This window comes from Tasmannia lanceolata, unplaced genomic scaffold (assembly GCF_043159265.1).
Source record: "Tasmannia lanceolata isolate RefF3 unplaced genomic scaffold, GAP_Taslan_0.1 ptg000044l, whole genome shotgun sequence".
In the NCBI taxonomy this organism is placed as follows: domain Eukaryota; kingdom Viridiplantae; phylum Streptophyta; class Magnoliopsida; order Canellales; family Winteraceae; genus Tasmannia; species Tasmannia lanceolata.
In genome coordinates this window covers 19409858-19425448 of record NW_027518721.1, presented here as the reverse complement: position 1 = coordinate 19425448, position 15591 = coordinate 19409858, and the positions used below count along the sequence as shown (strand labels likewise).

The following is a 15591-nucleotide window of genomic DNA, read 5'->3' as shown; positions in this document are numbered from 1 at the left end:
TAACTATGACATATAACTCCAAATCATGCGTAAAATAATTAAGTATAGAACCAATCAATTTCTCAATAAAATACCCTGCATGCCTCAAGTTTGGCTTAGGACAGCCCCAATATCAATACGAGAGGAATCACAATCAAGCTCAAACAAGTGGTCAAAGTCGGGTAGGGCAATAGTGAGGCACACCTTAAGCATCGGTGATAGGAGTCATAATAGTACTAAACGCTCTTCACAAAAGTTCTAAAAAAGCTAACAAGCACATGCAAGGAGCATATATAATGAATAGTAGTAGGTGCTGGCCAATTTTCAGCTTGCTTTTTTTCTTCATCCGGATTGATTCCTTCAATTGACACTTCATAGCCCAAGAAGATAGCCTTAGAAGTCACCATATTCCTTGTTTCCTTTTTGTTTTTAAGAAAATCCCAAAAATTTCTCTCAATCTTTCCATTCTCTCTCTCTCTCTCTCTCTCTCTCTCTCTCTCTCTCTCTCTCTCGCATATCTTTTCTCTCTCATCCTCTCAGGTCTCTCTCTTTGTTATGCGCATTACAGGAACCCTCTTGGGTTTGCCGTAAATCTCAAACAAAAAATACAAAAAACTCTCGGTTTTCTTTCATGCTTTCCGTAAAACCCCATTTCTTTCTTTCTTTTCAAAAATTCTCTGTCTCTCTTTTATCTTTTCAATATTTTTTGGCGTGTATGACCTTTCTCTTCATCTTCAAGGTCCACCCCAAGTGTTTGATAAAATGTCTAAGAGGGGTTTTGTGCCTTGATAGTCTTCTTTTTTGCTGCAAGTTGAAGGTATTCAGCCTTCAACTCGAGGGAGTGTTGTCATGTAGTTCTTGGGTTTTCCTTTTCTTGGTGTTGTCCTCTTTGTTGTCTTTTTCTTGAGGGAGAATTGTCTTGGTGTTGCCTTCTTTATCTCTTTTCTTGTGTTGTTGTCTTCGGCTCATGTAGTCTCGCCCGAGAGAGAGTACTGTTGGTGATTCTGTTCTTCGTCCTACATCATGCTCCTTCTTCATGTTGTCTTCTCTTTGATTTAGTTCACCATTCTTCAGTTGTTTAGCTTTTTCTTCGCATTGTCAGACATCCTTCAGCATCCTATTTCTTTTCTACACATGTAGTTCGGCCTCATCTGCCCCGGGCGACGTGCTTTCCGCCGTTGTTGGTCGGTGCTCTCTTCAGGCAACGGTTTCCCCATCGACCTTGTCACCAGACAATGGTTTCCCATCATTGATTGGCTATCTTCAAGCAACGATGTTCATACCGTTGGCCTTGTTTCTGAACGGTGGTTTCCCCATCTTTGGTTGGTTATCTTCAAACAACGGTGTCCCCGTCGACCTTGTCTCCAGACGATGGTTTCCCCATCGTTGGTTGATTATCTTCAGGCGACGATGTTCATGCCGTCAACCTTGTCTCCAGATGACAGTATCCCATCGTTGGTTATCTTTTTCTTCGTTTTTCTTCTTATCTTCAGGCGACGATGTTTATGCCGTCGACCTTGTCTCCGGACGATGGTGTCCCCATCATTGGTTGGTTATCTTCTTCTTCCTTTTTCTTCTTATTTTCTAGCAGCGATGTCCTGCCGTCGACCTTATCTCACCAGACGACGGTGTCTCTCGCTGTTGGTTGGTTCCGATCACCTTTCCGGTGGTTGTTTTTCTCCTCCTGGCATTGTGCTTCTCAGCTGATGTCTCTGTCAACCAGTGCCACTTCGTTGTTGTTCTCAATGCATGCCTTTGGTGTTCCCTCTTTGCTCAATGGATCGCTACTATTTCCCTGCCGAGGTACCTCCGTTCGATCCTTCGTGGTTTGCATATTTATTCATCGGTCTCTCATTCAGGGGGAGGCCATATTGTGATCATTCCCACCGTAGTGCCGCTTCAAACGGGAGTTGTTACTTTTTTTTTGCCGCTGATCTCGACGATTGTACTCTCATGGTGGTCATTGTCATGTTTGTTATGTTTTAAATTATGTATTCACCACAGCAGCTCGAGAAGGAGTGTTGTACCAAGCTAGCTGTGTGTATGAGATTATTATACCTTTTTGTTCTATGGTTATTTTTATTGTTTGTTGTAGTTTCTTTGTAGCAAGCTGGAGTTCCATAGAATATACACTCCCGCTTGAGAGGGAGTGTTGAATAATGTAAGGGTAGATTAGAGTATTAGACATTACTTATAGTGTAGAGAGTATTCTAGTCTTTGAACCATTGTTGCCCTAGATCGGCCTATATATACATCATTTACATGAGGAGCTCCCTAGTGGAGACTCTCCATCTCTCCACTCCTCTTCCTCGCTTCTAATCCTAACCTCATTTCTAACAAACAACAGCAAACAAATGAAAGAGAGAGAAAAAGCTAACAAACAAGCATAAATAAAAACAAAATCAAGGAGGAAGATGATCAAACATTTCCAAAGAAGTCCTCACAACTCTAGAGTGAACAAGATGGTCCGCTTCATTAGTGGATGAACAAAAAGCAGGTTGAAAAAATAATGTAGTTTTTCAACAGTGTCAAAAATCTTCTCAATAGAGTCAGCAAACCTCCAGAGATAAGTAATATTGTCTCTAACCCCAAGAATCACATTGAGGGAATCTCCTTCCACGATAAGCAAGTCAAACATTCTTTTTTACATGGTCAAGACCCCTTGAGTAGAGCCTGAACTTCTTTTTTCTGTTTTGTTTTTGAATTGCCTGTACAAATCCTCGAAGCCTCAACCTATAAGATTTAAGAAACGTTCCAAGCCATCAAGGCAAAGGTGAGCCTGGACTTCTGTTTCAGTAGAATCGGTAACTCCGAGCAGCCATAAGAAGACCCGAATGATCTCAGCCTCCGAACTATGGAGAAAACCGCCCACATGGACCCGTCCAGGATTTCCTAAACTCAACCCATCAAATTTGGTCTTAAGAAATCCTAAGGGAGGAGGCACTCATCTGGGAGCAGGAGAGACTGCCTGAATATGAATCAGTCTAATCTCGTAGGATTAGCGAATGGTAGACTCAACGACCCCTCTAAAAATGGGAAGAAATGTCACCCAAAGCACCACTCTAAGAAAATATGATGTTGAATGCCTCAGACTCCGATTGATACCCACTTGAAAACCGTTCTGTTTCTTTCCTTTCAATCTATCCAAGGCATGGCAAAGAGAAACAAACCCCAAAGACCATGGCCCCGAGCAGGCTAAGGCGCAAAAACTAGGAATCAAAGAGCCAAGCAATGTGATCAGGTAAAACTCCGACAATGATCAACCATCAAGATTTAATACAAACATGCGGTCCAATAGTTTCACAATCACTCTTTGCGAAGGAGGCACTCTCCAAACCCTCATAGCAACGGGAACACGCAAAACACAAGGCACGCTAACCATAGAAAGGACTCAAAGAAAATGCCCCATCAGAAGTCCCCATCTAAATCCAACATCTTCGCCCTGTCTACTGATGAAGACGGAACCTAATTTGACCAAAAACAAAGCAACGAATTCAATCGCCTGGCCAGAAAAAGCTCCCATTAAGTGTGTTAAAGTATAAAAGATTAATAACGCCTTTCTCCAACAGCTTAAGCTTGAGTAAGTGGTAGTTTCACATGGTATCAGAGCAAATGCTTGGGTTTAAACCTCCTTGATAGCAAAAATCCACATGCAATGGCCAAACCCAAAAGAGGGGCCACATGTGCCACGTGTGGCCAACCCAAAGAGAGAGGGGCCACACGTGAGGGGGAGTGTTAAATTATAAAAGATTAATAACGCCTTTCTCCAACAGCTTAAGCTTTTGGAGTAAGTGGTAGTTTCACAAAGTGAACATTCCAACTCACTCTTCCATCATGTTAAATAAAAAAGGCACCCACGCTAATCTCTTTTGCGAAGCCAACTCGAAAAATAAAAGGAAAATCGACGCACAAAAGAATTGACTCTCACCAAATGTCCTACCAGAACCTACCTCGAACTCCATCAGCCACTCTAAAACTAATGCCATTATGAAAAGTGCCAGCAATATAATTTATGTCACGCCAAGTTGTGATGCATTGAAACTTGTATTTGTCAAGCGAATATCATCCCCCAAATATAGATCCATAGTTCTCAATAACAAGCCATGTCAATCCCAAACATGTAGATATATTTACAACGAAGAGTGTTGTAGAAGCATAATCTACAAAACCTAAACCCAGTCTCGCTTTTTGATCGACACATACCTTTCCAGTTAACCAAATAATACTTTATGCGTCCCTCTTGTCGTTCCAATGAAAGTTTATTTGAAATAATCCAATCTTGTCCACCACCGGAATCGGGAAACTTAACAGGGACATAAAATACCAAGGAATGTTGCATAGGACAGGTTTCAAAAGGGTGATTCTGCCTCCCAAAGAAAGAAGAATTGTCTTCCATGGAGAAAGTTTCCTCCGCACTCTCTTAATCACAATCTTAAAGCCCTTTGGGAGGTCTCCTAACACAAAGCGATAATCCCAGACAAGTGTTGGGAATAACGCCAGTGATGACAAAAAAGCAATTAGCCAACCCAATTTCCTCCCCATCCTCTAACCTAACACCCATCACCATGGTCTTGGAAAAATTGATCCGTTGACTGAGAACGGACTCATAACAATGCAGACCCGCTTTTAAATTTTAAATCATCCAAACATCATCATTGCTACCGGAAGAGTGTAGTTGGTGTATTGTAGATGAGTGATTTGCATGCCATCTCATAATGGCCAACTTTAAAACCTTCGATCAAAGCCACAAGAATGGCCTTTTTCAATCATTTTACTAAGAACCTCAGCTATAATGTGAATTAAAACGTAGATAAAGGTTTTCCTTAGCTAAGACCTCTGATCAATCTAAAGAAACCACCAGGGGGCCAGCTAACCAAAATCGCAACCAAGTTGAGGAAACACAATTACGCATTCAGACCATCAATCTATCTCCAAAGCCTATTTAACCAACAAAAAATAAGATAATAAGCCTTTTCCATGTCAACTTTGCAGGTGACGTCACGCGATGTCGCGCCTCCCACTTCTATAATAGAAATCCACACACTCATTAGTAAGCAAAGCACCATCCACAATTTATCTACCTTGAATAAAAGAACTTTGGTTTTTGGATACAATCCCTCCCATCAAAACCTTAATTCTATCAACTAAAACTTTAGATGGAATCTTATAAACGCTTCCCACCAAGCTAATTAGTCTAAATTCAAGCAAGCACTCCGTCTCATTCTTCTTAAGAATGAGAGCTAAAGGTGGCCCCAATACCTTCATCTAATCTTTGCCCTCTGTGAAACTACCAGTTACTCCAAAAGCTTAAGCTGATGGAGATGGCGTTATTTAATCTTTTATACTTTAACACTCCCCCTCACGTGTGGCCCCTCTTTCTAGGGTTGGCCTACACGTGGCACATGTGGTCCCTTTTTTGGGTTTGGCCATCGCATGTGGATTTTTGCTATCCAGGAGGTTTGAGCTCAGGACCTTTGGCTCTAATACCATGTGAAACTACCAGTTACTCCAAAAGCTTAAGCTGATGGAGATGGCATCATTTAACCTTTTATACTTTAACACCCTCAAAAGAACTCATCAAGCACAGCCATGACCTTAATAATATCCCACAACTCATGAAACAAAGACATGCAAAACCTGTCAGGCCCCGGCGCCTTATCACCCTTCAAGGAGAAACAAGCCGGTTTTACTTCATCATTAGAAAACGAACTCTCAAGCCTCTCCTTGGAAACACAACCAATCTGTTCAAACTCAAGGTTATCAGGCATAGGGAAAGAATGATGCTCCGAGGAGTAGATCCGATCATAAAGGAACACATAGGAGAAATTGAAGATTGATATTCAATGTGAAGAGGAAGACTAGGATTAGAAATGGAAAGAAAATGAAGGGAAAATGAAGAAACGGATGAAAATGAAAAGAAAATGAAGACGAGGACTAGGATTGAAGATCCTTGGCAACAATAGACTTAAATACAAACGCATAGTAGGACTCGTGAGTTTCAAGGTGAGAGGGAGCCAAAATCAGCTCTATGGAGTGAAAAAATCATCGACTCCACAAAAACGTGTTGAGTTCTAGAGTCAAAAAAGCAGTCAGCGTCAAACTGCATTAAGTAAGCCGAGTCGGTGAGTTTTAAAACTGCTGCTTTTAATCCTCCCAGTCGATTGGGAAGGATAAATTACATTAAAAGAACGTCAACGTATATAAACAATCACATTTAAAGGACAAAAAAGGGAAAAAACAAAAAAAGGCATAACAAGCTTCTTTCAAGCATTTTTGATCGATTCCGTCCAGAGCAGGGACTTTCAATCCTGAATTTCTAGAACATACCAAAATTCTGAATGACAATTTTCAATTGGGTGGATGTTTTGGAATCCATTCTAAAATGGAATTTTCTGGAAATTTTGATCAGAATTGACAAGTAAATGATAGGCCTGCTCCAGATTGGATGATCTTCACCATGTCGAGCTTCTCAAGCAAGCGATGCACTAGGGCAGCGATAGATTCGAGAAATCAACGTATGTGGATGGCGACGAGCAATCTGGGGGCGCAGAGAGGGATCCTTTGTCGCTGACCACAAACTCGGGCCAAACGCTGTCAACAGCTATTAAAAGGACAAGACAGAGAGAGGACAGATGGCAAGAGGAGAGAGTTGCGTAATAGAGAGAGAGAAAGAGAGATGACCATGGAGCGTGAGAAAGAGCCCCAATAAACAATGAATACATTTCTCAGGGAGAAAAATCAGCAATATACGGGTCTTCCAAGGTTTTATTATGAAATAATTTCAGAAAGAAAATTTACCTCCAAATTGGGGTTACCAAACGTTCGAAAATCATTTCTGAATGAAAAACGTTATGCCTAAACATGCCCTAAGAGTTCATTTCTACATTGTAGAAGGAAATTCAGTTTGAAGCATGATAAACATATTTAGCTAGCATGCAAATTGGCTAGTCCCTGATCTTTTATGTAATCCGAAAAGAATAAAGAAAATATATGTATGTTCACACTAGAGTGTGTAATATGTATTAATACACCTAGAGTGGCTGTGGAAAATTTTCTCTTTTCCAAGTAACTAACTTATGTGATTAGCAATTATAATCTTATCTAAAAGGTTTAAGAAAAATAACCTCCTTTTGAGTTCCATCAGTACTTCTTTGAACTCGTTTTTCAAGTTCAATTAGTTCATTTCTAAGAAGCTCAAAGCGGTGAATTTCATTTGACTCTGGGTTTGCATCACTCCTATTAGCACTGGTAGCCTGTTCACAAGGTTCGTCATCCTGCACCAATGAGACACATTTGTTGAAAATTAATATTTCAAAAGAGCATATGTGGGCTTAAAGACCATATCAAAACTACTATCAATCATATAAATGCTATAGATTGAGAACCTATTCAATTTAATGGATCAAAGTGCATTGCTAGGTTATACTAGACAAAAGTATGGACTCAAAATTAAGTCATGGGTGTCAAAGATTGGCAATCACATTTCATCCCACCTTAGAAGTAAAAAGATCCAAGCCTCCTTGATTATTCACCTAGATTATGTATCAGGTTTCAATATTACACAGTTGAAAATCAAAGCCAAGTATGTCAAAACTAGAGATAGCAGGGTGCTATAATGCTCTGGGAGCGCACATATATGTGCACTGTATTATTGTCAAACAACTCGTGGTAGAAATAGAATTCTTATGTAATGAATTGGATCAGTGTGACCATTAAAAAAAGCTCAGGGCTCATCTCAAGGAAAAGAACAATGAGAACCAAGCAGAAACCCATGGACGTCTAAAAGGACAAGGATGCCAAGCCCCAAAGTGTAAAAGAAAAAGCCATAATGACCATTCACGGTGCAATATATATGGTTTCAGAAATGCTCAGCAAGAAATCAAAGCCCTAACTCAGAATTCAATCTGTTAGTGGCAGCTTCGCAAATTCAATGCTGCAATCTGCAGATATCCAATCCATGTGCCATATTACAGTAAGTTCAGAAGACTCGAGCACAAATGCCCACTATAAGCACTAAGTATTTAAGTTTTAAACTATTTGAACCTAAGTTAAAATAATGTCACCCACAGAAATATTCTGATTATTTTCTACAAAAAATGCATTATGCTACTGATTATTCCCGAGATGCTGACAGTAGTCCCAGAGTAACTGGCACATGACAACATTTTTTTAGGTGGCAAGCAGATGTACTTAAGTCCCCAGAGATAGCTACATAAAAATGGATGAAGTAGTAACTTATCAATAAAAAATGGTTTTATTTATTTTATTTCTCTTTTCAAGTAAACATGACTACGACAATAATAAATTCTCAGAACCTTTAATTCAGGACCAGAGCATATGGAAAAGACTAGCAGATTATAATTGGCAGGCATTGTAGGTATGATGTATCTCTGTGGGAACAATCTTGGAACTTTGGATTGAAATTAGACAGTATTTTGGAACCATTGAAAGGTTGGTCTCATGAGAGTTTTGGTAGAAAAAGAGAGCTAAGTAGGAGGGGTTTTAACCATGCATTATGTGCTAAAACCTAGAGCTAGAAATGGTGATTGAGAAAACAAATCAACACAAATTCACATATATTGTGTTTACGGTCGTGTGTTAACCTTATGTTTCTGGATCAGGTCCGCAATGAATAGTTAAAATATGTTAATGCTATAGTAAGGACCTTGTTGTTTCATTCGATCAGTTATAACAAAGTATTTGTCAATCCTCTGAGTTGTTATTGTCAAATAATATGTGTTCCTATAGCCTTTATATTCATCACTTCTTCCATTATCAAGTGGTTCCCTTTCCAATTTTGGATGACATATTCTACTTCCAGTCTTTGGCCCTTTGTCCATAACCAATCCTGTGAGCTCTAGAGTTCACTAGACTTCTTTCATTGTGAAAAACTTTGTGTTCTATCAAATGGTTCCCTTTCCAATTTTTTATGACATATTCCACTTCTGGTTGTACCAGAAATTAGAAACTTTACTTTGATCATAACCAATCCTGTGAGCTCTAGAGTGCACTAGACTTCTGTCATTGTGAAATACTCAGTGTTCTATAGTCCTCATACCCATTACTTGTTTTAGAATTATCAAGTTGTAGCTGGACACATGCCCAGCCCTTAGTGTCTTCTCTTTCCAATTTGTGTGATATATTTAGCTTGAGTGTGTTTGTCCATAACCATAATCTGCAGTTATTAAATATTGATTGTGAAAGCAACCCAGATAGTGCCACATGCATGATTCCATCATTTCAGAATTAGAACCGTTGTATGTGTAACACAACTTATTAGTGTAGTATGCGGTCACGCGATGAAAACAGAAGGTGAGAATCAACCCAGCCCTCCTAAGGACAATCATAGCAGTGAGGACATGTCTTTGGATCTGGTAAGTAGGTTTGGATCTACAAAAATTGGGACTGAAGGTGACTACCTATTAACGATCAGGGGGCTAAAAGATGAGTGCCCTCCTCCATTGCAGCTGAGATGTATCTTCTGGGAAATGTAAAATCACTTATCTGAATGTCAGGAAACCCCTATGACCAATATCCAATCCCAAAGGAAACTTCAGAGCCCAAAATCCAGCTAATTGTGGGGTTGACTGTCTGTGGGATGTGATGCCCAAGTTGCAGTCGGCGCCGGTGCCAGGTCCTATTCTGCTTTTTTAGCTTTTTTGCTTCTGGTTTGAGATTTTCTTTTATCTGTTTGTTTTTATAATAATATACTTGTTTGAAAAAAAAAATCTAGCAGTCCCACGGCCCTGAATTTAAAGCTTTCCCAAAAAACCTTCAACAGTTCCTCAAGAAGCTCAAGAAAATTCAAAAGTTGAAGATATAGGTCAAATCAAGCATGAAGGTAAGAAATACAGAATAGTTTATGTGGGCATTATCATTGGGCCTTTATAGGCTGCAATTGAAGACAGTCAACTGCAACTAATTATTGTCATTATACTGTTTTAAAATTTTCCCACATGTTGTATATGTTGTATATGCTTTGATGGTCATTATACTGAGCCAAGTTTGTCCAAACCCGTATTTTCAGAATTAATCTAATGGAAAATGTAATTCGTGCAGTGTTTTCTATTCTAAAGACTACACACCCACAATAGTAAAGATTTTATGTGTGCATTTTCACAATACCCGTAGCCTAGAATGATGAAATAATTGGATGCACGTTAGGGACAACTCAACTCAACTCAACTCAACTAAGCCTTTGTCCCAAACTAGTTGGGGTCGGCTATGCACGGTAGGGACAGAATTAAGAAAATATAACCCGAGTATATGAGACTGTTTCTGCAGGAGGTTCAAACAAAACATAATATGGATATAATTATTTCTTTATTTTGTGAATAGGAAATACAACCCAAAGGAAAAGGAAAAGGTTCGTGGTTCAAGTGAAAATCATAGATGGTGCAAATGGATGACTGGACGGGCCACCATTTCTGAAGTTGAGCCCTAGTTGAGAGATGGCCTCAGGTTTTTATGTTGGGTTCAAGGCTTAAACATAGCTATCAAAAAGAAAAAAAAGTGATCATCATGTCATATCATGTTCAGTCCATTCAAAAAAAAATCATGACATGTTCAGTCTGTGAAAGTACCAATAGCTCCAAAAGCCTAAGATGTCGGAGAAGGCGTTAATTATTCTTTTATACTTTAACACTCCCCCACACGTGTGGCCCATCTTTCTTTGGGTTGGCGTACATGTGGCACATGTGGCCCCACTTTTGGGTTGACCATTGCATGTGGATTTTTCATAGCAAGGAGGTTTGAACTCAGGACCTTTGCTCTAATACCATGTGAAACTACCAGTAACTCCAAAAGCTTAAGCTGTTGGAGAAGACACTTTTATACTTTAACACAGTCAAATAAAGTACCCCAAAATCGGAAAAAAAAAAGGAATAGGTAAACAGGTAAGAAAAAACACTAATTTATAGTAAAAATAGGTCTTTACTGTTTGATCTGTGGTTGACTGCTCCATTTTTCTTGTGGAATCAAGCACCAAGAAATGCCAAAACCCACGAGGATTACTGACCACCCTGAAAAATAAAATCCCTCTATCAAATATACCAAAACCAATAAATAAAGGCTACTGATTTTCATGTTTTGATAATGGGACAACTCACTTTGTTTTACACTTCTCTGATTGGCTGCTGAGAACTTTTAGGGAATTCTAATAGCCTTCGACAGCTAGTAAAAAATGTAAAACAATGTGGTATCGTCCCATTATCAAAACATGGTCATGTGGATAGCAGTAGCCTAAATAAAATGTCATTTCACCTAGGCTGACATTAAATCATGTAAAATATGAAGAAAAACAAAGAAAAGAACTTCCAACCAAGTTGTAAAGCATCTAACCTATCTGCAGGGATTCCATCTCCATTAGAATCTTTTCCAAATTTGCTTTTCGAGTAAATACTCTGCTTACTAACAGAAGACTCTGAATGAGTGTCATCCTCTCCCTAGTTTATCAGCACAGAAAAACCAGCACAAAAGTCTTGCATTAAGATTGTAGATGCAGTAGTTGAGCAATGTCAAAGAAACTTTTTGTGAAATAATGAGACATGAGGTACCACTTAGTTAGTTGGGTTGAGTTTGTCATTCTAAAGAGGGTGGGTTTCGTATTAGGAGCTTGTACTTAATGAATAATGCCCTTCTTGTGAGTTTGGAGGTTTGGGGAAGACAGGGACCATTTGTGGCGCCTTATCATTAATGAAAAGTATGACTCAAGCTTTGGGGTGGAATTCGCTTGATAAATTATGGCATCATAATCTAGCGTCACACATATTGCAGCCCTTTTAAAGTCTGGCCCTTGTTTCAGAGTGGCTAAAGGGTTCGTTTTTGGATGAATATCTAGTGTGAGCCTTATTCTCTGAGAGTTGATTTTCCCTTACTTTTTAGTGTTGCCTCTGACAAAGAGACGGGCGTGGGTGCTTCTTTTATTCGGCGGGATTGGAAAGTGGGTTGGAAGGTGCAGTTCCATGGATCCTTTTTTGATTGAGAGATCGATCAAACTGACCCTTTTTATGGACATGGTAGATTTGATTTTCATCAAAAGGCAGTGTGAGGAAGACCGCCAGATTTGGATGGGAGTCCCAGAGGGCGTAATTTCTGTGAGATCTTTTCAAGGCCAGCTTTTGTCATAGTTTGTTTGTTCTCGTCCCAGGAGAGTCTAGAGGATGCCTATCCCATAGAAGGTGATTGTCTTCTGTAGGGGAACATGTCATAAAAGTATGATTGTTGATCATCTGTGTAGACAGGATAAGATTATTGTTAGCCATTGTGTCGTGAGATTCTCATTGGAGGAACCGGTTGAACATTTGTTTCTTCACTGTAGCTTTGCCTGCGAGGTTTAGGGATTCATTCTTTGCATGTTTGGCTTAGTTGGGTTATGTTTGATCGAATGGCTAAGCGTTGTGAATCTTGGGTTTTTGCACCTTGGCATGCCATGGCCATGGGGCAAATTCTCTAGGGTTTGTATCTATTCTCCTTGCTCTAGCTAGTTTGGAAGGAGAGGACTATAAGAATTTTTAAGGTGGTGTCTAAAGAGGCTTGGGCTACGAAGCAGGAGACTATCTCCATTGTTGTTCGGTGGTTGGCAGTTATTCCCATCTTTAGTGTGATTGGAGAGTCTTCTATTCATCGAACTTAGGAGGAGACTAGACTGAGTCAAATTCGGACTAAGCATCCCACTCCTAGATGGGCCACCACTCTTGTGGAATGCGTAAAGTTGAACTCTCATGGGTCGAGTTCAGGGAATCCCGATCTTGCAGGTGTGGGCGGGCTTCTTTGTAGTGTGGAGGCTAAGATTCTTCTACCTCTCCGGGGCTGATTAGCATTCCTGACTCAAAAGAATCGGAGGTTCTGGTCTTATTGGGATAAAGCATGCTGATTGGACTTTGCTAGACTCGCTAATGGTTGAGGGGTCTCGATCTTGCGGGTGTGGGCAGGCTTCTCCGTAGAGTAGAGGCTAAGATTCTTCTACCTCTCCGGGGCCGATTAGCATTACCACTCAAAAGAATCGGAGGTTCTGGTCTTAGTGGGATAAAGCATGTTGATTGGACTTTGCTAGACACGCTAATCGTTGAGGGGTACTATCTCAACGTGATCTGTTGAGTTTGGGATGGTGTGCCTTATCCTTGAGGTTCAATGATGCTATAGAGGAGATTTTGGACAAAGTTGACGACCATGACACGATCAATCGACATGTTCATCGATAAGCTAATAGGCAAAACTCTCGCTCGTTCAAGAATTGGGAGAGTGTTTTTGAAGTTCTTTGATGACCTCCCTCTTTGATGATTATGTATTTTTTTCCCTTTTTGCACTTTTGATTTTGTTTGTTTGTTTGATCATCTAGATCTTGGGTGTTCTCCCCTTTTATGATATGTACTATCATTCAAACAAAAAACTAAAAAACCCGTTTTTAGGCATAACTAGCATTGTTCAACCCTTCTATCAACCAAACACATTATGTTGGTGCCGACATCATATATCTCGAGAAACTTTAGAAAGGTTGCACATTATTGGGCCTAGATCAAGAGGTATTTGGTCTTATCCAACACCAACACCAACATCTGCATCATATCAAATCTCCTAGCTTTAAGTGTGTATCAGCGTTTGATCTTTGGAATGATTGGAGGGAGATTTGCTTCTGTTTTGGGCGACGTCTTTTGGTTGTGCAAGAATGGGAGCCTCCCCCTCTTGGCTTCCTCAAGCTTAATTTTGGCGGATCTAGTATGGGTAACCCGATCCGGTATGCATTGGAGGAGTTGTTAGGAATGCGGGTGGTGAGGTCATTTGGGCCTTTGCAGGACCAGTTCGAGTCTCAGATGCACATGAGGCGGATGTTCGAGCAGCTCATCAGGGAATAAATATTTTGGATAGAGGTTCTCTGGATCGGGTGATTGTGGAGGGAGACTCCCTCAATACCATCCGGTGGCTGAGGGGCTCTCTTGTCTCTCCTTGGAGACTTGCACCATTATTTGATGAAATTCAAGATATCGCGGAAGCGTCTTCGATTGTTTTCACTCATATCAGGAGATCGGCCAATCCCGTGGCTGACAGATTAGTTAGGGAGGGAGTCCTCAAGGCGGGCCTCGAGATGTTTGACTTTCTTCCTCCTTGAGTTTCTTTTGTTTTCTTGTTATTTTTCTTGTATGTTTATTTATGTATCTTGATCCGATTGACCACATCGGTCTTTCCTTTTTAATGAAATTTGCCACCATTCAAAAAAAGGAACAGAATATTACAGTCTTTCTTCTCAAAATAGAACTCTACTGTTATGGTGGACAAATGGTAAGATGAGGCATCAAATTTGGGTTACTGTACCTTGTATTTTAGGGTAAGGGAATGTGATCATTGTGCATCAGTGCTTAAAGGAGTTGGCCCTGGTGAGATAACTTTGACAAGATTGTGACTGTGTAGAAGCAAACTCAACAGTTGAAGGGATTGCTAATTACATATCTCTTTCAATAAATAGATACAATCCCAGAACTCAAAGACGAAAAATAACCCAAGCCAGAAGTCTAGATGCAATGTAAATAAATATGTTCCAAAACTCATGTTAATAGCTTATAAACTAAGAACCAAATCAAGAAGAAAAAAACTACCTGCTGAAGTGAAGCAGCCTTTGCTCTGAAAGATGCCTCAAAAAACTCCGCCTCTTTCTTAAGCTTCCTTATCCTCTCAAGGTCAGAACAAGCAGCTTTTAAATGCTCCTTTCCAGGATTGGAGCTGGAAACGTGTACCTCTTGAAGCAATCCTTCTAACTTTTTTAGAGCCTCTTCAACACTCTCCAATGCCTGCAACCAGATATCCATAGAACCAATAAAGACATGTAACAAGTTATATACATAATAAAGACATGTAACTTTTTTTTTGAGATCTAATAAAGACAAGTAACTAGTTCTAATATATATATATATATATGGAATTGCTAGCGTCCATCGCAAAAGGCATTTCGCGGCTGGTGTGTCGCATGTCAGACCAGCCACCTCGTGAATGGATACAAAAGCTGTTGTCTTCATTCACGAGGTGGCTGGTCTGACATGCGACAGACCAGCCGCGAATGCCTTTTGCGATGGACCCTAGCAAATCCCATATATATATATATAACAATGAAAAACATACAATTAGTTCAAATATATACAAAAAAATAACAGTGACTTGGTGAACCATCATTCTTCTAGTTTGGGTCACAATAGCAGGGGAAGACTCGATAAGTACATTCATAAAATGAAGATTTAACAACCAATGAAATGAGCAGATGGATGAAACCCCCACTGTAACCATGAGATATGCAGGAAAAACAAGCTATGTATCATTAATCAATCACAAAACACCTGCATTCTCCACATTAGTTTTCCAATACACCCAATTCTCCCATGGATGTCATGGCCTTGAAATTAATAACAAAAAAGTCACCATAAAGGGCATTCAAAACTTACTAAGCCCTTCCCCTAGTAAATGAATAGAGCAATGAACAAAGTGGGCCACAGACATTCTCTGCCCATCATGGCCTTTGTAGAACCCAAAAAAGGAACTAATAGCTACAACGGAGCTCAGGTGGATTAGAATTCACAACCTAAACATCAGTGTGTTCACATGTGCATGTCTGTTTGGGGCTATTCC

At 39.9% G+C, this 15591-nt stretch overlaps 1 protein-coding gene across 3 annotated transcripts in view; it reads right to left on the bottom strand.

The window, feature by feature from the left end:
- The window catches only part of LOC143863504 (uncharacterized), a 41417-nt gene that overhangs the window by 7733 nt on the left and 18093 nt on the right, over window positions 1–15591 (bottom strand). For 2 of the 3 annotated variants that reach the window (XR_013240886.1, XM_077374182.1), the window contains exons 11-14: window positions 14571–14762; window positions 11320–11423; window positions 10916–11000; window positions 7104–7253 (exon numbers count right to left, since the gene is read on the bottom strand). Coding sequence is in view for 1 of the 3 variants with exons in the window: in XM_077374182.1 (XP_077230297.1) it covers window positions 7104–7253; window positions 10916–11000; window positions 11320–11423; window positions 14571–14762 (531 nt within the window). In the remaining 2 variants the exon portion in view is untranslated. The remainder of the gene's footprint in view (window positions 1–7103; window positions 7254–10915; window positions 11001–11319; window positions 11424–14570; window positions 14763–15591) is intronic. The other variant, XR_013240887.1, reaches the window with a different exon arrangement.